General features: G+C 49.6%; 1 protein-coding gene across 7 annotated transcripts in view; it reads right to left on the bottom strand.

The window, feature by feature from the left end:
* Positions 1–379: 379 nt before the first annotated feature.
* Positions 380–24,003, bottom strand: part of disp1 (dispatched RND transporter family member 1) — a 212,749-nt gene continuing 189,125 nt past the window's right edge. For all 7 annotated transcript variants that reach the window (XM_033020663.1, XM_033020662.1, XM_033020665.1 and 4 more), the window contains 6 exons: positions 19,248–19,277; positions 17,337–17,460; positions 9,791–9,918; positions 8,227–8,324; positions 6,489–6,586; positions 380–3,756 (listed from right to left, as the gene is read on the bottom strand). In XM_033020663.1, coding sequence (XP_032876554.1) covers positions 1,021–3,756; positions 6,489–6,586; positions 8,227–8,324; positions 9,791–9,918; positions 17,337–17,460; positions 19,248–19,277 — 3,214 coding nt within the window. In that variant the 3' untranslated portion in view covers positions 380–1,020. The remainder of the gene's footprint in view (positions 3,757–6,488; positions 6,587–8,226; positions 8,325–9,790; positions 9,919–17,336; positions 17,461–19,247; positions 19,278–24,003) is intronic.

Here is a 24,003-nt window from a genome sequence, read left to right as displayed (position 1 = left end):
AAACTCTGCCAGCACCGTGCTTTCTAAGTCCCCCAGCAGCGTTCCCAGAGGAACAAGGACTGAGGGCAGGCTGAAGGTGTCCTTCCCTTAGCCCCCAGCCCCACTAAAGGCAGCCCATCACATGGCGGGGTTGTCAGGACATGGCCCTTGTGTGCGCAGGGCCGATGGGGGTCGAAGAGGAGAGACAGAGCGAGGTGACGTCCACACTTCTCAATGTCAGGTCACGTGTACAAACACAATGGGCAAAGTATAAAGTGCTGGAGGAACTGCAGATGCAGAGATCTTGAACAAAACACAAAGTGCTGGAGGAACTCATCGGGTCAGGCAGCATCAGTGGAGTTAACGGGCAGACGATGTTTCAGGTCGGGACCTCTTCAGTCTGAAGAACGTCGTCTGTCCATTCCCTCCACAGATGCAGCCTGACCTGCTGAGTTTCTCCAGCAATTCGTGTTTTGCTCAAGATCTCTGTATCTGCAGTTTCCTGTGTCTACAAATATGATGAGGTAAAGGTAGAGTGAAGAGTGTGGCTGTGATGCTGCAGCAAGCAAGGCTTTCATTGTACCTGTACCTCACCATGCTCGTGCTGGTGACAGTAAACTTGACTCAACCTCTGGGACCGGGGACATGGGGGTACAACAGGGAGAGGGGGAGGGCAGGGTGGCAGAAATGTGGATGGTCCTGGAGGGAGGGGGAAGGAGGAGGTGTCTCCCTGTGCCCCCGGCGCCAGCTGGGTCCTGGTGTGTGGTGGTGGGAGGAGCCGGGTCAGAGGCCAGAGGCAGACACTGGGCAGAGAGACGGGGTGCCAGGCGTGCATGTGGGTGGAGGGACAGGGTTTTGGGCGAGGTGTTTGGGTGCTGGGCATGATGCAGTCAGGCCCTCAGTAGGGATTGGCATGAACCCGTATGGTGATGCTCTCGGGCAGAGGGTCAGGTCATTGTGCGAGGTGTTGGAGGCTCCGGGCATGGTGTCGGGGTGCTATAAAAGGTGTTTTTGGTGTTGGGCATGGATGCAGGTGTGCCCTCAGTGCGGGTTGGCATGAACCCGTACGGTGACACTCTCGGGCAGAGGGCAGGGGCTCGTGTCGGTCCCTGCCGTTGTCGCTGGCTGGTAGGCTGGCGTGCGGGTGCCGTTGTAGAGCCGGCTGTCAGTGGCAGCGCCTGTCTCCTCCACTTCACCTAGCTCCCGCCTCCCCTTGCCCACGGCCAGGGGCTCCAGCTCGTAACGCTCCGCCCGGGCCCCTCCGCCGCCTGGCGCGGGCTTGGCCTCCCAGCGGGCACCGTGCCCGTGGGCGGGAGCTGCGCAGGGCATCGGCAGCTGTCCACAGGTGCCCTGCGGCCCCATGCAGCGACACAGGCACTGGAAGAAGAAGGTGGCAAAGCCCCAGCTGATGCACATGATGAGCATCATGAAGGTGCCCAGTTGGGTGTAGGCCAGCACCGTGGAGGGCATCATCATGGCGCCCGCCACAAAGCTGGTCAGGGCCGCCATAGCAATGGCCGAGCCCATGCGGCTGAGGGAGAAGACCACCCTGGCCTCGCGGTCGGGCTCCGGCGCCAGCCGGTACGCCACGCCATAGTGCACGGCAAAGTCCACGGCCAGGCCCACCGCCACTGAGATGGTGACTGACTCCAGCACGTTGAGCTCCCAGCCCAGCAGCACCAGCGAGCCCACGGTGACGAAGATGGTGCCGGCGATGGAGGCGATAGCATACAGGCTGATCACCAGGTTGCGGGTGGTGAGTAGCATGACGGCAAAGGCCACGGCCACAGAGAGCCCCATGGCCACCAGCGTGCCCCCCGACAGGCTGTCCTGCAGGTCGAAGAACTCCAGGCCACTGACGAACCAGCCTCCGCGCAGTCCGGCTGGCGCCCCCTCCAGCTCCCGCACCACCCAGGCATCCACCTCCCGGTAGAAGCGGCTCATCTTCTCGTAGGCCAGCGTGAAGAGGTAGGTACTCTGGAACTCTAGCACCATGGCACGGATGGTGTCGTTGGCATCGAAGCGGGGGCCGGGAGTCTTGCTGTCGAGGTGGTAGCCCGTGCTGCGCTCCAGCTCCATGATGGCCCGCTTGATGCACAGCTCAAAGACCTCTTGGCGGTAGGGGAAGGGGGACTGGCTGCAGCAGGGGTAGGAGCCGGGCTCCTCGCAGTCCTGGTTCTCCATCCACTGGCGGAAGGTCTCCACGAAGCAGCTGGTGAAGTCCTGCTCCTCCGTCTGCCGGTAGAAGGTCTGGTTGCGGAGGCGCTGGCAGAAGCGCAGGAGCCAGAGCTGGGAGGAGGGGCTGGCCACGTCGAAGGAGGGGTCCAGCTGCAGCGGGCCCTTGTTGTGGGGGTCCAGGGGGTCGCCCGCGTCAAGGGGCTCCACCCCCCACACCAGGGTGATGGGCATGTGCAGCTCCTCACCGTGGTGCACCCGCTCGAAGACAAAGAGCCGGCGGAACTCTGCGTCATAGCGCTCGAATGGGTGGGAGGAGCGGAAGACCTGGAACTCGGCCAGCTCCAGGGAGGGCAGCTTCATCTTGGGGTCGACGCAGACGATGTAAGCACCGCCCAGGGTCAGGGCCAGGAACCAGCACAGCCAGATGTAGCGGAACTTGATGACGATGCAGGGCAGCACCTTCTCAAAGAAGATGCGCGAGGCGTCGGAGGCGGCCGTCAGCAGTTGCTGCAGCCTGCCGGCCAGCCACATCACCCATCCCTGCCCATAGACACGGCGGCCCGGCCCCGAACCCTCCCTGCACCGGAACAGGTTCAGCAAGTAACGTTCGTGCAGCACCACCACCGCCGGCAGCCACGTCACCATCAACACGTAGTTGACCAGGATGGCAGTGCCCGCGTACACCCCGAAGCAGCGGATGGCCGTGATGTTGCTGACGTAGTTGGCGTAGAAGGCGGCCGCCGTGGTGAAGCTGGTGACGAACATGGAGAGGGCAGCGTGGTTGAGGGTGATGCCCATGGTCTCCACCAGCTCGGCCGCCGGCTTGTCGAACTTGGTGTGGTTCCACACGTCGCAGAGCACAAAGGCATCGTCTGCCCCGATCCCCACCAGGATGATGAGGGCAGTGAGGTTCATGAAGGGGAAGAACTTGAAGCCAAAGACGATGCGGTAGAGGAAGTAGGAGATGATGAGGGAGCTGATGATGGCAAACATGGTCATCAGGGTGATGAACATGGACCTGGTGTAGACGCACATGATCAGGAGCACGATGACAATGGCAATGGCCGGATATGAGGTGTCCATCAGCAGGTAGTCCTGGAACAAGTTGTGCTTGATGCCAAACTCGATGCCCGCAATGGTGGTCACACCATCTGAGCAGTTCCAGTTCTCAAAGTTGTCCAAGTAGATGTCCATCATGCTCTTGCCCCTCTCTGTGGGGATGAACAGCATGCTGTACTTTAACGCTGGGATGACGTAGTCCAGGGTCTGGGGGCTGAGGAAGTCCTTGTCCACCAGGTAGTGGAGGATCTGGTAGACGGCGTTGAACTTGGTGCACTTGCGGGGCACGGTGGTGCATTTGAGCTGGTCCTTGCGGCGGGTGGCCACGTCCCAGCAGTCGGGGCCCAGCGTCCCGTTGTGGTAGTACTTGACACAGGAGCGCAGGAGCTTCAGGGTGTGCGCCACGTCCCGCTCCGTGATCTTCAGGCAGGACGAGCGGTTGTTGAGGATGGCGATGTAGTTGCCCAGTGTCCAGCTGGGACAGCAGGAGGCGGCTGATGTCCTCTGGCAGAGGTCTCCAAACTGGAAGTGTGAGCGGATCTGCAACGGCACAACACACGGTCAGGGGGAGCTCAAGAGCGTGGAAACAGGCCATTCGACCCGCCGAGTCCGTACGGACCAGCATTCACCCTGTACACTAGTTCTATGTTATCCCAGTTTCACATCCCACACAGTAGAGGTAGTTTGCATAGAAACATAGAAAATAGGTGCAGGAGGTGGCCATTCAGCCCTTCGAGCCAGCACCGCCATTCATTGTGATCATCCCCTATCAATAACCCGTGCTTGCCTTCTCCCCATGTCCCTTGACTCCACTAGCCCCTAGAGCTCTATCTAACTCTCTCTTAAATCCATCCAGTGACTTGGTCTCCACTGCTCTCTGTGGCAGGGAATTCCATAAATTCACAACTCTCTGGGTGAAAACGTTTTTTCTCACCTCAGTCTTCAATGACCTCCCCTTTATTCTAAGACTGTGGCTCCTGGTTCTGGACTCGCCCAACACTGGGAACATTTTTCCTGCATCTAGCTTGTCCAGTCCTTTTATAATTTTATATGTTTCTATAAGATATCCCCTCATCCTTCTAAACTCCAGTGAATACAAGCCTAGTCTTTTCAATCTTTCCTCATATGACAGTCCCGCCATCCCAGGGATCAATCTCGTGAATCTACGCTGCACTGGCTCAATCACAAGGATGTCCTTCCTCAAATTAGGAGACCAAAACTGTACACAATACTCCAGATGTGATAGAAGCCAATGAACCTACGAACCAGAATCGAAGAATTCAAGACAAACACTAGTCCCTCATAAGAAAAAGGCTGCAGGGAAGGATTGAATTTTAGTTTTGAGATACAGCATGGAAAGACGCCCTTTGGCCCACCAAGTCCACGCCAACCATCGATCACCTGTTCACACAGGTTCTGTGTTATCCCACTTTCTCATCCACTCCCTGCACACTAGGAGCATTTTACAGGAATCCAAAGCACCCGATCACAGGGAGAACGTACAAACCCTGCAGACACCACCCAAGATCAGGATCAAACCAGAGTTCCACTGCTGCACTACTGTGATGCCCTCAATACCGTTCACAAGATACAAGGAACGGCAGGCGCTGCACTGTGGAGCAAAGTGAATGTGGGATAACACAGAACTAGTGTGGGCGGGTAATTGATGGTCAGCGTGGACTCGGCGGGCCTAAGCGCTTGTTTTCGTGTTGTATGACTAAAGTAAAACTAGTTTCATCGCTGCAGCCTTCCTCTAACGAGGGACTAGCGTTTGTTTTTGAATGGGAGTTTGTTATAATCTTAAACTTGTGTTCAGTGCGAGTTCAGTGCGATCCCTCCAAAGTGGATCCATAAATATAGAAAGTCTGCATGACGGCATGAAGGAGCAAGGGGTTTGTGGTGAATGGGATATTGTTGTTACAATATCGAACTGACTTGCCTGTGGTCTACACCCCAGCCCAAGGTGAATGCCATGGTGGCACAGGCCCCCAGCACAGGCACGATGGGCAGGATGGCTTGCTTTTGTGTAAGCTAAAGTGCTGCCCAGCACTTCATTACCTGAGCACAAAGCCCCTGCACTTCCTACAGCCAGAGGTCTTTACTGAGACGCTAGATGCTGAAGTCTGGAGCAACAATCTCCTGAAGGTTGTGCAGCATCGGCGGTGGGAAGGAATGGGACGAAACCTCGCCAAGGCCATGACAGGAGGTGGAGGCTCAAGATGCAGATTAAATGACAGGGGTCCCCGCCACCCCCCTTCCTCCCCTGTGTTCTGTGTTTCACACAAGCACAGGTCACCCCTGACTCACCTGACCCTGCTCATAACCTGAGGGTGTCCCTGTTTATCATGTGGAACGTACAAAATCCCCCAGCAAGGGGAAAGGTGGTGGCATCTGGTTTATGATTAATGTTTCAGGATGCATTGATATGACAGTTTTAGCTCACTTCTGCTCCCTGACCTGGAAAAATACTATCCCTTATCTGCCCAGGGAATTTACCTCTGTTATCTTGATGGTGATCCTAAAAGCTCATTACAAACTGCATCACATGTTGCATTACAGCTTGGTTTGGGAACAGCTCTGTCCAAGGCGGTGAGAAATTGCAGTGTTGTAGATGTAGCCCAGTCTGTTGCACAGACCAGACTCCCCACCATTGACTCCATCTACACTTCCTCGGGAAAGCTATCAAATGATTAAAGTCTTGTCCCATCCTGGTCATTCCGTCTTCTCCCCGCTCCAGTCCGGCAGAAGGTACAGTAGCTTGAAAGACTCAGGAACTGCTTCTTTCCCTCTGTTGCGAGAGTACTGAACAGTCCTTCCATAAGCTAGGGTACTGTCTGATTCACCTCTACCTCACTGTGGGCAACCGGCTTTGTCTCTGGAACTGGTGCGCTACAATTCTGAGAACTATATTCTACACTCTGTATCTTCCCCTTTGCTCTACCGATTGTACTTGAGTTTGAGTTGATTGTATTCATGTGTAATAGCTGATCTGATTGGAGAGCATACAGAACAAAGCGTCACACTGTATCTCGATACACGTGACAGTAATAGACCTAAACCCCCAGGTTGGCTCTGGACAAATTATACTCAGTCGGTAATTCTCTCGTCGGCCTGTACCCCATCACCAGGGACTTCAATCAAGCTAACTACAGGAACGTACTCTGCAAACACCAAGAGCTAGTCTCCTGCCCCACATGGGGTATTAGTGCTCTCAACCTCACTGCACCATCGTGACGTCAGTGCTTATGGTAACGGAGTTGGCCTGTCCTTACCCTGGTGTTGTCGATATTGCACATGGATTTAATCGACTGGATTCTCCACATGTTCTCCCCGTCAGCTGAGGAAAACACCACCCGGGAATACCGGTCACCTTGAGAAGAAGAGAGTGAGAGGGGAACGGTTAGTCACTGGCTGCCGACAGCGCTGGCTTGTGGGTAGGAGAGGAGTCAGGATCCAGAGCTCGTCACTAAACCAGATCACACCGTGGATGTTTAAGTCCTAATACTTAGCTCCAAACTGTAATGTGGACTAAAGTAATCTTCCCCGGTCCTTCAAAGTGACCAGGGAGTTGCTCCATTGTAACTACAATGCTTCAGGGAAGGAATTTGCTCAATACGGCAAGTGGCTTGAGGAATGGTTAATGGAGTTTAATGGAGATAAGTGCGAGGTATGATTGTATCACAAATTTGATTGAGCTTTTATGAAGAGGTAACCAAAACGGTTGATGAGGGCAAGACCGTAGACGTGAATATGGACTTCCGCAAGGTATATGATAGGTTTCTGCATGGTAGGCTGCTCTGGAAGGTAGATCGCGTGGGATCCAGGCTGCCTAGAGAATTGGTTTCATGGAAGGAAGCAGAGGATGTTCGGTGGATGTTCCTATCTACACATACGTTCACCGCACACCTCTCACTGGGTGTATGCTTTAATCTCTGCTGCGCACATCTGCCCTCCTCTCTCCACTGGAGTGGTTTCTGGCTATGATGGACTGACCTGACTGGACATGACCTGACAACATTCCGACACCAGGCACGCGGAAATCTCCGTTATATTTGGCATCCTTCCGAGTTTGGGACAGAGGACATCCGTCACGGGGAGCTGGAGTGGAAAGGGAACTGGTCACATTAGACACAGCTACCAACTTCAGTGGCACTGATACAGGTAATGACACTGAACCAAAACCAGCTGGAGTCAACGAGGTGCTTGGAAAAAGGCAGTGTGTGCTTGGAAAAAGGCAGTGTGTGCTTGGAAAAAGGCAGTGTGTGCTTGGAAAAAGGCAGTGTGTGCTTGGAAAAAGGCAGTGTAGGCACAAGGAACCGCAGATGCTGATTTACACTGAAGATAGACACAAAATGCTAGAGTAACTCAGCCGGTCAGGCAGCATCGCTGGAGAAAAGGAATAGGTGACATTTTGGGTCGAAACCATCAGACTGGGAGTCAGAGAGGAGGAAAGTGCAGATGATGGAATCTTGAGCATAAAACACAGTGCGGGTCAGTGAGGGTCAGGCAGCATCTGTAGGGATGAAGAAAACTTTAAAACACACCACAAAGATCGGGTAAAGGCAATCAAGGCTATACTTTATTTATGAGCGTTAAACACAATGGCCGTTGGGAACATCCTAGACTCGACTGTTCCCTGAACAAACATTCATGTGATCTATTCTCAGTTTTTCCCTTTGATGTCTTGTTTACCCAGATAGATTTCACACAGGCACTTAACTATTTTTTCTTTCTTCAGAATGGTCTAAAAAAAGTTACAAATCCTGTACCTCTGACAGACGGTTCAAGCCAACCCCCATGGAAACTAAACAAAGTTCTGTTACTCTTCTGACCTCTCACATTTTTTTACAATTGCCATTTGTTCCTTCACAGTGGAGAACATGGATAGGCAAAGGTTGGGGCTGGGAAGGGTCCTGATCCGAAACGTCGCCCATCCATGTTCTCCACATATGCTGCCTGACCCGCTGAGTTCACCCAGCACTCTGTGTCGTGTGTGCCACTGACACTTACTTGGAACGTCGCAGAAGAAACTGTCCTTGTGGAAATTCCACTCTGCCTGTCGCTTGTCCCTCTCGTAGGGGTCGTCGGACCATCTGTCCTCTCGGTGGCTTTGCGTGGAAGCAGAGAAAATAAGCAGCAGTGTTAGAGGGGAGCCAGAGGCTGATGTAATTCTCACTTTAACACTGCAAAAGAATACAGATGTGTCCTCCTGGTACACCCATGTAGGGACAGGTGCACAGGTAGGCATGGATAAATAAAGTGAGCGCTCACTAGAAGATTTTAAATCTGGAGAGCATCGACTTAATGTGAGAGGGAAGAGATTTAAGAGGACCTCAACGGCAACCTTTTCACTCAGAGGGTAGCCTGTATCTGGAATGAGCTGTCAGAGGAAGCTATAGAATCGGATACAATTACAATGTTTAAGATATTTAGACAGATATGTGGATACAAAGGGGTTCGAGGGCGTAGGGCCAAATGCAGGCAAATGGTACTAGCCCAGGATGCCAAGTTAGTTGGCATGCACAAGATACACGGTCTGTGCTGTACAGCTTTATGACTTGAAGTAACAATGTCTTTTAAGGGACCTTTACTAATATCTTTAATAGTAATTAGTAATTTGGCATTAAATTAGATCAAAATATTAAATGCCATATACAAGGGTGCTTATTTAAAGCATGGAAGGGATTGAGAACCACACAATTCATGCTCTTCCTCCGAGGTTTGGGTTTACTGGTTTCCGCTTTTCCATAGATACTTGACCCCAATCCTCTCCGTTATAAGCAGTGACGATACTTGTGGGTGCTCGCAGGTGGAATTTAATCCCGGGAGTGCCAGGTCATGTATACTGGGAAGTAAATGTGGATATGAGGGATGTTGATGGGTAGAAGGGATTGTGGTTCAAGTCCACAGTTCCCTGAAGTGGCTACACACACAGACAAGGTGATGGAGAAAACATACTGCCTTGTCGTCTTCATAGGTCTGGGCATACAGTATAATTGGGACGTTACATTGCAACTTTATGAAACACTAGTCGATCACACTTACAGTATTGTGTGTGCAGTTCTGGTCGCCACACTATGGGAAGGATGTACTTGCAATGGAGAGAGTGCAGAGGAGATTCACCAGGTTTTTTGTTATTGTTAGTGAACTTTGGTTATGAGGGGAGATTGGATATACTAGGTTTGTATTCCTTGGTGTGAAGGAGGTTAAACAGGGTGACTTAATAGCGGAATATAAAATTACAATTTCACCATGTTATAAGGTAGAAAAGCACAGCGCAAAAACAGGCCTTTCAGCCCACAATGTCAGTGCCAAATGTGAAATCAAGGCCATCACATATCTGCCTGCACGTGACTCATATCCTTCCATTCCCAGCATATCAATATCTAAAAGCTGCTTAAATGTCACTATCACCCTCTGTGTAAAATGGTTGGCCCACACATCTCCTTTAAACGGAGAACATATTCCCAGTCTAGGTGCGAATGCATCTTTCTGGAAGTGACAGGTCCATTGTACTGAACCATTACGGTGGCCCCAGACAGCTCCGATCAGAACCCCACTGTAATGAACTCACCTCTTGGCTTGCTCCTCTGCATATTTGAAGGGATAGTTTGCTAGCGTTGCTTGATATCCTGTGTTTTTCACCATGTTATTCCAGGTGATCAATCTCTGGCCAATTGCCGTTCCTCTGGGCTCAAACCCCTGGAAATAATTCACAGACAAACATCACCCGCCAGCCAGGGGACATCTCACCCAATCCTCACGACGCATACGTACTCGAGCGACTAGCGTCAACAGGAATGCCCTGTTACGTTCACCCCCTCCCCGTCACTCCCTGTGCCACTGGGCGAGGCCACTCTCGGCTCACTTAGCTCAATGGCCAATGTGTGCAGAGGGAGGATGGGTGAGGAGCCCTGTTCAGGAGGGAAGTCATTACAAACTGGACCATTTGGATGGAGTGTGCTCTCTGTTGTAATATTTGAACCTCTGTCCACATCCGGAACGAGCTGCCAGAAGAAGCTACAAAAATGGATATAGTTTAATTTAGTTTAGTTTATTATTGTCACGTGTACCGAGGCAGTGAAAAGCTTTATGTGACTACCAGTCAAAGAAAAGACTATACATGATTACAATCAGTTATCGATAGTGCACGGATACAGGATAAAGGGTATAACATTTAGTGCTGCATAAAGGTTGATAAAGTCGAATTAAAGATAGTTCAAAGGTCTCCAATGAAGAATGTGGGAGGTACTCTCCCGCCTGGATTCCATATAGTTATCGTTTAGAGATACAGCATGGAAACAGGCCCTTCGGCCCACCAAGACCATGCTAACCATCGATCACCCTTTCACACTAGTTCTATGTTATCCCACTTCCTCATCCCTTCCCTCTACACTAGGGACAATTTACAGAGGCCAATTAACCTTCAAAACTACTCGTCTTTGAATGTGGGAGGAAACCAAAGCACCCAATGGAAACCCATACGGTGACAGGGAGAACGTGCAAACTTTACACAGACGGCACCCGAGGTCAGGATTGAATCCAAGTCTTTCTGGCGCTGTAAGGCAGCAGCTCTGCCTGCTGTGTCAGTGTGCCGCACATCTATTAAAGGCATTTGGACAGATATATGGATAGGAAGGGTTTAGAGGGCTGTAGTCCAAATGCAGGCAAGTGGGACTAGCCAGAATGTTAACTTGGTCGGCATGGATGAGGTGGGCCGAAGGGCTTATTTCCGTGCTGTATCGCTCATTGACTCTAGGTGAATGTGAGGTTGAAGGCAGTGTGAACAAACCAGGTGATCATGGACTGCACGGCCATTGAGCCTGATTTGTGTTTGTAACCCAGCATCTATATACACTTTTTCACTAGGCTAGTGCAGCCACCGCTGCTCGAGTCAGCCCCTGCCACATGCTGCCAATGTGTGGAATAAACTGGCAAACGCTGTATCTCTGCACGCTGACACCAGACAAGGGCATCGGGTGCTGACACAGAGTATTGGGGGGCATTTAAGTTATGCAAACCGTTCTTAAAACTGCTGACACAATGAACTGCAGGTGTTGGAACCGTGAGCAAAACACACAGTGCTGGGGAGCTCTGCGGATCAGGCAGCATCTGTGGAGGGAATGGACAGTCGACATTTCAGGCCGAGACCCTTCTTCAGACTGATACAGAGTGGGGGGAGGAAGATGGAGAAGAGTGGTGGGGGCAGAACAAAGCCTGGCAAGTGATGGGTGGATGCAGGTGAGGGGTGATCAGCAGATGGGTGGAGTAAGTGACAAAGGCTGGAGGTGAAACAGAGATAAAAGGGTGTCAGATAAGGAGAGAAGAGGAGGAGTGAAATGTAAAGCTGGAGGGAGGGATGTGCGTGGCAGGGGACAGGGTGAGGAGAAAGGGATAAAAGGGAAATGCGTGAATTGGATATGGAGATGTGTGTACAGAGGGGGGGAAAGGAGAAGTGTGATGGGAGGGGGTCAGTGGGTGAATTGTGTGTGTATGGGCGTGGGAGGGCATAGGAAAGATGAGGGTGGGGGGGAGTTAGCAGTCAAAACGGTAGCCTTCCCCATCAGCCAATCATTATGCGAGGCAGAGACACGCGGACTGGAGGTGCAAGCTTATCCTGTAGTTCCGAGATGGTTGCAATAGCAGGCTGTGCCTTGTGAATCTCTCCTGTTGCAATATCTGCAGCCTCCTGCAGGTGGTGCTCTCTCACACACACACACACACACACACACAGAGCCAGGGATGTGTGATCAGTCAAGTTGGTTCAGTTGAGAGATACAGCATGGAAATGGAGTCCACGCTGACCGTCGATCACCCATTCACACTAGTTCTATGTTACCCCACTTCCTCGTCCACTCCATACACACTTGGGGCAATTTACAGAGGCCAGTTAACCTACAAACCCTCTCGTCTTTGGGATGTGTGAGGAAACCGGAGCACCCGGAGGAAACCCACAGGTTCACAGGGAGAACTTGCAAACCCCACACAAACAGCAGCAGTGGTCAGGATTAAATCCTTGTCTCTCACTGTGAGGAAGCGGCTCCACCAGCTGTATCATTGTGCCACCTGCGATTGGGGAAGATTAAATGAAGCACAGATACACAAGGAACCGCAGATGCTTGAATCTGGTGCAAAACACAAAGTGCTGGAGTAAACGTTGGGATAGTCCCAGCCTCAACTGCCTCATCTGGCAGCTTCTTTCATACATACACCACCCTTTGTGTGAAAATGTTACCCCTCAGATTCCTATTGAATCTTTTCCCCTTCACCTTGAACCTATGTCCTCTGTCCTTGATTCCCCTACTCTGGGCAAGAGACTCTGTGCATCTACCTGATCTATTCCTCTCATGATTTTATACACCTCCATAAGATCACCCCTCATCCTCCTGCGCTCCAAGGAATTGAGACCCAGCATACTCAACCTCTCCCTATAACCCACACCCTCTAGTTCTGGTAACATCCTCGTAAATCTTTGAACCCTGTCAAGCTTGACAATATCTTTCCAAAAAGATAGAACTTAATACAGTATTCTAAATGCGGTCTCACCAATGTCTTATACAACTGCAACATGACCTCCTAACTTCTATAGGGAACACTATTTGAATCACGCAGGCCAAATTGGTTATAATGCAATTGTAATCGGGAACTAGAGAACAACTTTAAAAGTTACTTCGAAAATTGACAAGCAGAGAAAAAAAGCTGTCTTGCAAAAACAAAATTTGAGAGTTTCCACGTAACCCCCCTACAGCAATCAGACCTCATTGTCCGATAAGAACAGTCAGTTGTTTCATCGCCAGTGGCCACTGAAATCAACAAGCACGGTGTTAGATACTTGTGCAACAATACTCTTATCAAATGGAACAAATAGCCTTTAGTGTTTTTAGCTTGCATAACAAAAATAAACTTAAAGTTATTAAAAAGACATAATTTTTAACATCCTGCATAGAAAATAACTTATTGTGAGTCTGAAATTCAATAATACAATTGTTTTTCTAATGAGAGATAGTTGAAGGGTGGGCAAGACAGGCAACTCAATATCTCAGCGTATAGACTTTTCATGCTAGACAGAGGGGGGTGTAAAAGGGGAACTGTTAGTCAAAGGTCATCCTGCTTAGGGACTGAGGAAATATATTCTATACGGCTACTGAAATGAGGCCGCAGAAATAACAAACTCCCTGCGACTTGATGTTAACCTGTTTTGCGACTATGGGTCCTCAACCTGAAACATTTCTCACTGTCAACAGATGCTACATGACCTGCTCACTGTTTCCACCATTTTCTGTTTTTGTTTCAGATTTCCAGCAACTGCAGGATTTCTGTTAACTCCAGAGAACAACCATTTGTGCCATTGACTGCACACTGGAAGGGCAATCCAGTCAGCAGCAGCAGTTGGCAGTCTTTGTCATCAGTCTTATTTCCTTGAAGATGGACACAAAAAGCTGGAGCCCATTGAGTTACTCCAGCTTTTTGTGCTTATCTTCAGTGCAAACCAGCATCTGCAGTTCCTTCCTACACAGTATTGTTTCCATTATACTTGCGGGCTTTGGATAGCGATCTCTCCACCAATGGAAATAATCTTTGTCTCAGATACAGGGATCGAGCAAGTATATTGACGGTGCACTTGTGTGCAAAGCCATAGGAAGGGTGACCGACCCATCAGGCTGTTTTTTGGCAGTGGGGAGTTAAACACAAAGTGTTGGAGTAACTCAGCAGGTCAGGCATCATCACCAGAGAACATGGATAGGTGACGTTTTGGGTCTAGATGGAGTTTGCACGTTCTCCCTGTGACCGTGTGGGTTTTCTCCAGATGCTCCGGTTTCCTCCCATATATCAAAGACGTGCGGGTTTGCAGGATAATCGGCTTCTGTAAATAGTCCCTAGTGTGTAGGATAGAACTAGTGTATCGGTGTATTTCTAAACTAAACTAAACAAATCAGACTGAAGAAGGGTCCCGACCCGAAACGTCACCAATCCATGTTCTTCAGAGATGCTGCCTGACCTGCTGAGTTACTCCAGCACCTTGTGTATATCTTGTGTATATTAACCAGCATCCGCACTTCCTTTTTCCTACAAGTGCTGAGAAACTCGGTGGGTCAGGCAGCATCTGTGGAGGGAATGGACAGACGATGTTTCAGGTCAGGATCCTTCATCAGACTCATTCAGATAGTGCTGGTTGTGGGGAATGTTGGCCACAGCACCGCGGGGGCTCCCAGTTTCTCTGAGGATCCTGGAGTGGGATATGGGTGTGTGCTGCTGTGGGCAGGTGTACCCTCAGTATGAGATTGCATTCGGTGGACAAGAGCATGACTGTTATGCAAAATATCACTCCCCTTGCGGAGAAAGAGCGTAGTTTGACTCTGATGTGAACAAGCGGCAACTGGTTTAACAAAATCTAACCCTCACTGTGTACCCAGCTGTGACCTGACATGGCATCAGCTGCTCCTAAATATATCATCTTACAGTCTCGCCAGTGGAACAGAAGCAACAGCGTTTTAATTACTCTGTGCTGAGTGACGGATCTCCTCAACACTGTGCATCACATCTCGGAACCAGCAATGCAAAGTCACAGCACATCTGAACCTGGTGCTCATTCTTGCTTGGGTTTGCAGACTTGTACATCACTCCTGCACCTCATCTGTATCTAAGCTGGTCCCCTTTGCCTGTGTTCACTGCTTGCCTAGTCAGCCTGGCTGGGAATTTCTTCCAATACCTACCCCACCACCTAATCACGGAGATAGAGAGCTGCATAGCACGGAAACTGGGTCTTTGGCCCACCTTGTCCATGCCAACCAAGTTGGCTCACTGCACTAGTTCCAATCACCTGCATTTGGCACATATTCCTCCAAACACTTTAGACTCCAGTGGTACAACGTGGAAACAGGCCCTTCGGCCCACTGAGTCCGCCTCAACCAGTGATCACCCGGTACACCAACCTACATACACTAGGGATAATTTTACAACTTACCAAAGTCAACTAACCTACAAACCTGTAAGTCTTTGGAGTGTGAAAGGAAACCGGTGCACCCGGAAAAACCCACGCTGTCACAGGGAGAATGTACAAGCTCCGTACAGACAGCAGGCATAGTCAGGAACAAACCCAGGTCTCTGGCGCTGTAAGGCAGCAACTCTACCAATGCCCCCCCCTCTCCGATTGACTTCTATCCATATATCTGTCCATGTCTTTTAATTGTATCTGCTTCTGTAGCTTCCTCTGGCACCTAATTCCAGATACAGATTACCCTCTGAGTGAAAACGTTGCCCCTGAGGTCCCTCTGAAATCTCTTCCCTTTTACCTTAGGCTACGCTCTCTAGTTTTAGAATTCACTATCCTGGGGGAAAGACTGTGAGCGTTCACTTCATACATGCCCCTCATGATCATGTACACATTATAGGTAGCTTTTCCTGACAGCTCTAGGTGGATTTCTCCCAATACCTCGACTTGATTGTAGTATTATCTGATTTGATTGGACAGCACGCAACAAAAGCTTTTCACTGTATCTAAGTACACGTGGCAATAATAAACCACAACCTAATAGGACCACCCTGAGCTCCAGACCAGGAGGAAACATGTTTTTGGAGGGCAGTAGATGCATTGTGGAAGAGGTCAACTCTTCAGACGATGACTGAAGTGTACAGAATTAGGACCGAGGCTGCAAAATAGACCAAAAAAAGGGGGGTTGAAGGGATCAAAGAGAGAGATGAGTTTTATGGGGAGAGGTGATGAGAACCGTGTTGTGGCCCAGGATTCAGGTTTGGCATTGATTCTGCGGAGAATCTACACCAACACTGTGGAGCAAGAGGGCTTGGTGTCACGGCTGCAAGAACCACCGAGGTGACGAATTGAGTTTGGATTCCATAGGTGCAAATGGATGTCAATGTCAGTAGGCAGGAGAGGACCCACACCAGGACGGGTTAAAGGGTGGGGGAAGAGATGTACTTGGAAGAGCAGAGGGATGCTGAGCCTGTGTGTACAGTGGGCACCTTGCTGTGATTCACTCGTTTTCTTCACACGTGGGTGTTACTGGCAAGTAACTTGTCCGCCACACGTCCGCGCCGTGTCAGGATGCGTGAACCGCCTTCTGCATCCACTACAAAGGTGCAAGGCCACCGGCATAATCAAGGACCAGTCTCACCCCGGTCACTGAATCAAGGACTAATCTTACCCCGGTCACTCCCTCTTCTCCCCTCCCCCATCAGGCAAGAGGTACAGCTGTTTGAAAAGGCACACCTCCAGATTTGGGAACAGTTTCTTCCCAGCAGTTATCAGGCAACTGAACCGTCCTCTCACCAGCTAGAGGGCGGTCCTGACCTCCCATCTACCTCATTAGAGATCTTTGAACTGTCTTTAATCGGACTTTATCTTGCACTAAATGTTGTATCCTTTATCTGTGCACTGTGGGTGGCTTGATTGTAATCATGTATAGTCTTTTCTTTGACTGGAAACCACGTAACAAAATCTTTTCACTGTACCACACGTGACAAGAATAAACTCAACTAAACAAACTATACCAAGTGGTTGGCCTGGCTATGAGACAGCCTCACTGGTGAACAAGGCAGATTCCTTCCCGGGGACCTGTTTACCAGATTGTTTTGGCATCATCACCACCGAGAGGAGATCTTTTCAAATAATTGCAGCTCACTTTAATTAACTGGAGTGCTGATCAGAACGTGGGTGAATAAAGTGGGCTTAGCGTAAGATCAGCATGACCGGTGGGCTTGGTGAGTCAATGATTACATTCAAAGCTGAGATCAGATCTATATATTGATACACAATAGATAGTTAATACCCAATGAGACAAAATGTGCTGGAGTAACACAGCGGGTTAGGCAGCATCTCTGGAGAACATGGGCAGGTGACATTTCGGGTCGAGACCCTTCTTCAATTCAACAGATCAAGGACACAAAGTGCTGAGGCAACTCAGCGGGTCATGCAGCATCTCTGGAGAGCGTGGATAGGTGACATTTTGGGTGGGGTACCTTTTTCAGGTTAGTAGTGTCTGATCACAGTGATATTAAGGGAGAGGAGGAAGCGGAGGGAAGTGATTGAGGTGGAAGATAGGCCATGATGTTGACAGGCGCGGGGCGTGTAGTCATTCTCCTGGGAAACGCGAGGCACTCACCAGCAGTGGGTCAGAGAAGTCTGGAAGATCTGGCACCAGGATCCCGACCAAGGCACATATCACTATCAGCACCGTGCAGAAGCCCAGCACCACCACCGGCCAGTCTGCGATCAGAGCCGCGTAGCTGTAAGTAGGTAACACACGTCACACAACCTCTGCCGCCTGGAGTATCGCAGACCCAAGTCCTCGGCTGTGCCCATGATTCAAGTAATACCTGCTCTATCCCCTCTCTTTCCCCAGCCCACCCCCCACCGCGATGCGCACACAGTTTACTTTAGAGCTAAAGCGCGGAGACAGGCCCATTGAGTCCACGCCGACCAACAATCACCCCGCACACTAGCACTATCCTAAACACTAGGGACACTTTACAATGTTTTGTAACCAAAGCCAATTAACCTACAAGCCCGCACGTCTTTGGAGTGTGTGAGGAACCCGGAGCACCCGGAGAAAACCCACGCGGTCACAGGGACAACGTACAAACACTGTACAGACAGCACCCGAGGGCAGGATGGAACCTGGGTCTCTAGCGCCGTAAAGCCCCTGGTAGACCCACCTTTCAACTTGTGCCCCCCACCTGGTTCTCTCACCATCTCCTACCCCCTCACCCTGCTTCTTTCCCTTCCTCAGTACATTCATCTCACATCCCCAAGTCCCATATTTCCATTAAAAGACACTAACTGCTGGAGTAACTCAGCAGGTCAGGCAGCATCTCTGGAGAACACGCAGAGGTGATGTTTTGGGTCAGGTCCCTTCTCAGACCAGAAACATGACCTATCCATGTTCTCTAGAGATGCTGCTTGACCCACTGAGTTATCCCAGCACTTTGTGGTTTTTTTTTTAAAGGTAGTGCATCTGTAGTTCCTTATGTCCCCACATTTCCATTTATCCTCCCACTTTGTCCCTTTCCACCCATATCCCTCCAACTGGCTTTATTTTTTACTCCTTCTCCTCTCTCCTTATCTGACATCCTTTTCATCTCCAGCATTTGTCACACTCCAGCCATCTGTAAATCACCCCCGCCCCCAGCCCCCAGTCCCCCGCCCCGCACCCCCAGCCCCCCGCCCCCAGCCCCCAGCCCCCCGCCCCCAGCCCCCCACCTCGTATCCACCTATTGCGTGCCAGGCTTTGTCCCACCTCCATCTCTCTTCCAGCTTTCTCCCACCCTACTCCATCAGTCTGAAGAAGGGTCAGGACTGTGTGTTTTACTCAAGATTGCACCATAGGCAGTTCCTTGTGTCTCCATATCTAACACTGGCCTGCTCGGAAAGATCCTAGTCTAGGGTCAGATCCAATCTCCCGTTATTTTAGAGCCCTATAAGAAGGATGCCATTAAGCTGGAAAGAGTGCAGAGATTTATTGCAGGACCCAAGGGCCTGACAGCCATGGGGAGAGGTTGGGCGGGCTAGGACTTTATTCCTTGGAGTGCAGGAGGATGATGGATGATCTTATAGAGGTATATAAAATCAGGAAGGGAATAGATAGGGCGAATGCAGTCTTTTTCCCAGAAAAGGAGAATCAAGAACCAGAGGACATATGTTTAAGGTGAGAGGGGAAAGATTTAATAGGAACCTGAGTTGCAATTGTTTCACACAGAGTGTGTTGGGTAAATGGAACGAGCTGCCAGAGGAGGGAGATGAGGCAGGTCCTATCACAACTTAGATGATCTAACAGAGGGTGTTGGGTATATGGAACGTGCTGCTAGAGGATAAAGTAGGTGTTGTAGCAGCATTTAAAAGACACTTGGACAAGTACACGAATGGGAAGGGTTTCGAGGGATATGGAGCAGGTGGGACGAGAGTAGATGGGACATCTTGGTCAGTGTGGAGGAGTTGGGATGAAGGGCCCGTTTCAGTGCTGTGTGACTATGGCTCTATAAAACCAATGATCTCCTTCTCAAACTAAGCTACTCACCTTCGAGGAAATCGGAAGGGTCTCGGAGGTCTGAAAGAAAAGCAGAAAATGCAGAGTTAGAGGTGCTGCAGGTAGGCTGCTGCTCGGGATAGAATCATCCTCACCATTTGAGACCTTGCAGAAACCTTACAAATCAGATCATCCTTCCATCAGTGGCCTGTCAAACGTTGATGCAGGAACATAGAGTCATGCAGCGTGAAAACAGGCTCTTCGGCCCCACTAGCCCACACCGACCAACATGGCCCATCTACATTAGTGCAACCTGCCTGTGTTTGGCCCATATCCCTCTAAACCTTCGACACAAAAAGCTGGAGTAACTCAGCGGTACAGACAGACTGTCAAAGCTGCCACAGTCAGAGATAAAAACAGCTTTTTTCCACGAGTAGTAGCTCTACTCAGTAAGCAAAATCTTTTTGCTCTGATATTTTATCTAATTCACATGTGTAATCAATCATGTTTTACTATTAATTTTAATGTTTTATGTGTCATTCCTAACTGTGCACCAAGGCAAATTCCTTGTATGTGAATACTTGGCCAACATTCATCTCTGGAGAGAAGGAATGGGTGACGTTTCGAGTTGAGACCCTTCTTCATCTGCTCCCTATAATCCTATCCTATCCATGCACCTGTCTAAATGTTTCCTAAACGTTGTGATTTCCCCCTACCTCCTCCAGCAGCGTATTGTTCCATACGCCACCACCCTTTGTGTAAAAAGGTTGTCCCTCGGGATCTGTAAATTGCCCCTGGTATGTAGGGAGTGGATGAGAATGTGGGAATTTTGGTTTGGTAAAGCTAAAGCTGTGTTGCCTAATTAAAGCTAGCTTGCCTAATTAAAGTTGCCGTGCCTAATTAAAGTTGCCTTGCCTAATTAAAGTTGCCATGCACAATTAAAGTTGCCTTGCCTAATTAAAGTTGCCTTGCATTCTATATAATTATACTTCCTGTTTGCGTTTTTTATTGATTTTAGAAAAAACGCTATCACGTACGGCTGTGATTTTTGGGCATTTTACTCAGAGTCCCCCTCCACTCATCAGGTGCCGAGGATTTTTCCCATCGATGAAAAATAAAAGAGTTATTAGTGTTTAAAAAATGTTGAGATTCTCTCTCCAGTCAATGAAGGCCACGCTCCTTCTGGTGGGAGGGACTATAAAACCCAGAAGTGTGGGCGTGGCTCAGTCTCTGCAAGATGGAGGAGGGAGAGGTCACGACTCGCTGTCTTTAGTGGCCTTGCACCCTGCTTGAAATGGTATGAAACTGCACTTGAATTTGGTTGCCTTGCATCCTGCTTGAAGTGGGAAGAAACTGCACTTGAATTTGCTGGCCTTTCAAGGAATAGCCGTGAGTCAACTGCCAGCCTACCAGCCGTGAGTGAGCGAACTGCCAGCACAACAGGCTTGAGTGACTGAGCCGCCAACCCAAGAATCCATTCGGCCCACAATGTCAATACTAGCCCTCTGGAAACCAGTCCCTTCAGCCCACAACACCCATACTAGCGCTCCAGAAAGCTCCCCCACTGGCAACCAATATTGGAATTGGTGGAGAGGTGGAATATTGCGTTGGAGGACCAGCCCTCCCGTGTGATGCTGGGACCCAACGGGTCCCACTTAGTCTAGTACTACATATAAATACAATCAAGTCAAACTTAAGTACAATAGGTAGAGCAAAGGGGAAGATACAGAGTGCAGAACATAACTCTCAGCATTGTAGCGCACCAGTTCCAGAGACAAAGTCCAATGTCCGCAATGGGATGGAGGTGAATCGGACAGTGCCCTTGCTGATGGAAGGACCGTTCAGAGGTAGGACATAGGAGGCTGAGGGGTGATCTTATATAGGCGTATAAAATCAAGAGGGGAATAGATGGCCTCTCTGTGCAGTAGCCATTCTGTGATTCATTGACAATGCTCACTCGAGTGAGTTGTTTCTCTGCAGACGAAGCTCTGAATGTCTTCCCTCCGTCAGTGGAAAAACCTGGCGGAGGACAGGACAGACCCTTGGAATTATTTGGCCTCTCCCCACTTGCAACTTCCCATCTGTTGTTGCAAGCTGCAATAATTGTTAAATACATTTCCAACAGCCCCTGAATCCTCGGGAGTGCGTGTAATCCATGGTGTGGCTGAGCAGACATGACAGAGCTCATCGCAGCTGTACAAACACAAATCAGCTGGTCAAACATCAAGGACGGCTGCCTGCATTCCCCTCCCTGCTTCACGGTGGCGCAGCGGTACAGTTGCTGCCTTACAGCGAATGCAGCGCCGGAGACCCGGGTTCGATCCCCACTACAGGTGCTGTCTGTACGGAGTTTGTGAGTTCTCCCCGTGACCTGCGTGGGTTTTCTCCGAGATCTTAGGTTTCCTCCCACACTCCAAAGGTTTGTAGGTTAATTGGCTTGGTAAATGTAAAAATTGTCCCTAGTGGGTGTAGGATGGTGTTAGTGTGCGGGGATCGCTGGTCGGCGTGGACCCGGTGGGCCGAAGAGCCTTTTTCTGCGCTTATCTCTAAATTAAACTAAATGAAACTAAACACTATCGCTGCACGTCACACACGGTCTCGTGCGTTCAAACTCTGACTGCACACACGGCTACTGCTTCCAGTGCTCATAGACTTTACCTCCTGATAGTGGTGTTTCAGGTCGACAGGGCGGTGAAGAAAGCTTTGTTTCGTTTACAGATACAGCGTGTAAACATGCCCTTTACAATTTTCGCAAGCCAATTATGCCCCTGTCCCACTTAGGAAACCTGAACGGAAACCTCTGGAGACTTTGCGCACCACCCAAGGTTTCCGTGCGGTTCCCGGAGGTTGCAGGTGGTTGCAGGTAGTGGAAGCAGGTAGGGAGACTGACAGAAACCTCCACTGCTGTGCTACTGTGAAACAATCTTCCACCGCCACCGTCTGCTTCCTTCCATGAAGCCGATTCTCTTCCAGTAGTTCACCCGTGTCTAATGATGATTCATGCATCTCAGCCCAGGACTCCCTCAATTACTTCTCCAGCTTCCCACAGTGTCCATGGATATATCTGATCAAGCCCAGTAGATTTATCTACCTTCACACACCTTAGGACCTTCAGCACCTCCTCATCCATAATACAGATATCTCAAGGCATCTCCATTAACTGTCCAAAGTTCCTCTCTGTTGTCAGGCTTCTGAACGGTCCTTCCATAAGCTAGGCTACTGTCCAATTCACCTCTACTCCATTGCGGACATTGGACTTTGTCTGTGGAACTGGTGCGCTACAATGCTGAGAACTATATTCTGCACTCTGTACCTTCCCCTTTACTCTACCTATTGTACTTGAGTTTGGCTTGATTGTATTTATGTCTAGTTTGGAGCATGCAAAACAAAGCTTTTAATTGTACATTGTTACACGTGACAATTAAAACTAAACAAATAATTTTAAACCTTGAGGATTACAGGAGCAAGTCAAGTCAAGTCAAGTCACGTCAAGTTTATTCGTCACATACACATACAAGATGTGCAGTGAAATGAAAAGTGGCAATGCTCGCGGACTTTGTGCAAAAAGACAAACAAACAAACAAACTACAAACAGAATGTAACAGAATCACATATTCTTTTACATATTAAATATTGTGGGCGGAAGGAAAAAGGGAAAAAAACAGCAATTTAAAAAAAAGCAGTAGAGTGGTACAGTAAAAGTTAGTCCCTGGTGAGATGGGAGTTTACAGTCCTAATGGCCTCTGGGAAGAAACTCCTTCTCAACCTCTCCGTTCTCACAGCATGGCAACGGAGGCGTTTGCCTGACCGTAGCAGCTGGAACAGTCCGTTGCAGGGGTGGAAGGGGTCTCCCATGATTTTATTGGCTCTGGAGTTGCACCTCCTGATGTATAGTTCCTGCAGGGGGGGCGAGTGAAATCTAGGAGACCAGAGTTCAAGGTTACTAGCAGCTGTGATCTAGAACAGGGTTGAGTCGAGTTTATAGTCACGTGAATGAATGAGTGATACTTTATTGACACATGTGTCTAGTCACAGTGATATTCTTTGTTTTACACACCTAAGGTATGCAAAGAGTCGCTACATAAAGGCTGCCAACAAAGTTACAAACATCCCATTTTAACTGAGGTACAGTGAAAAGCTTTTGTGGCGTGCTAACCAGTCAGCGGAAAGACAATACATGATTGCAGTCTTGCTATCCTGCCATCCACAGTGTACAAATGCAGGATAGGGGGAATAACGTGAATAATGTTTAAATTTGAAGAGCGTGATGATGTACTCCTATATCTCCGTGACAACTCAGATGTAGCAAGGGCAGTGTAGGCAGGAAGGGCTGCATTGCGAGGCTAAGGAAGGCGTGTGGAGGCCTTCTGTTTCTCTGTTTCTGCCTGACCGCTCCTCAGAATCCACCCACACTAACAGGAAGACGAGCTCTGAGCAACACATCGTCAGCAAAGGAGTTGAAGGCTACCACGGGGAGTCAGATTAAAAGGAGGAGGATGGAAACTTCCTGAAAACAAAATGCCTGGAAAATATTGTGAGCCACACAGAGATACCAGCTGGACTAAAGTACTGCACAAGAAATGGTGTCATGGAGAACAGATGGAGCCGCGAATCACCGGGACCTCAGTGGAACGGACCCCACTTCACTCATTAACTTAGCTCTTGGAGCTAACGTTTGTTCAAGTTCTTCACATGACCAATGGGACAACGTTCTGTGCATATTGGCTACAGTATTTCTGACAAAGGAAGGCTCAGGTGTTGTGAAATGTGCCGGGTAAATTGGTAAATTAAAGGCCTTGTCATGGCA

Source organism: Amblyraja radiata, chromosome 5 (assembly GCF_010909765.2).
Source record: "Amblyraja radiata isolate CabotCenter1 chromosome 5, sAmbRad1.1.pri, whole genome shotgun sequence".
NCBI lineage: Eukaryota > Metazoa > Chordata > Chondrichthyes > Rajiformes > Rajidae > Amblyraja > Amblyraja radiata.
The sequence above is the reverse complement of the archived record's forward strand: the minus strand, read 5'-3'. Positions and strand labels throughout refer to the sequence as shown.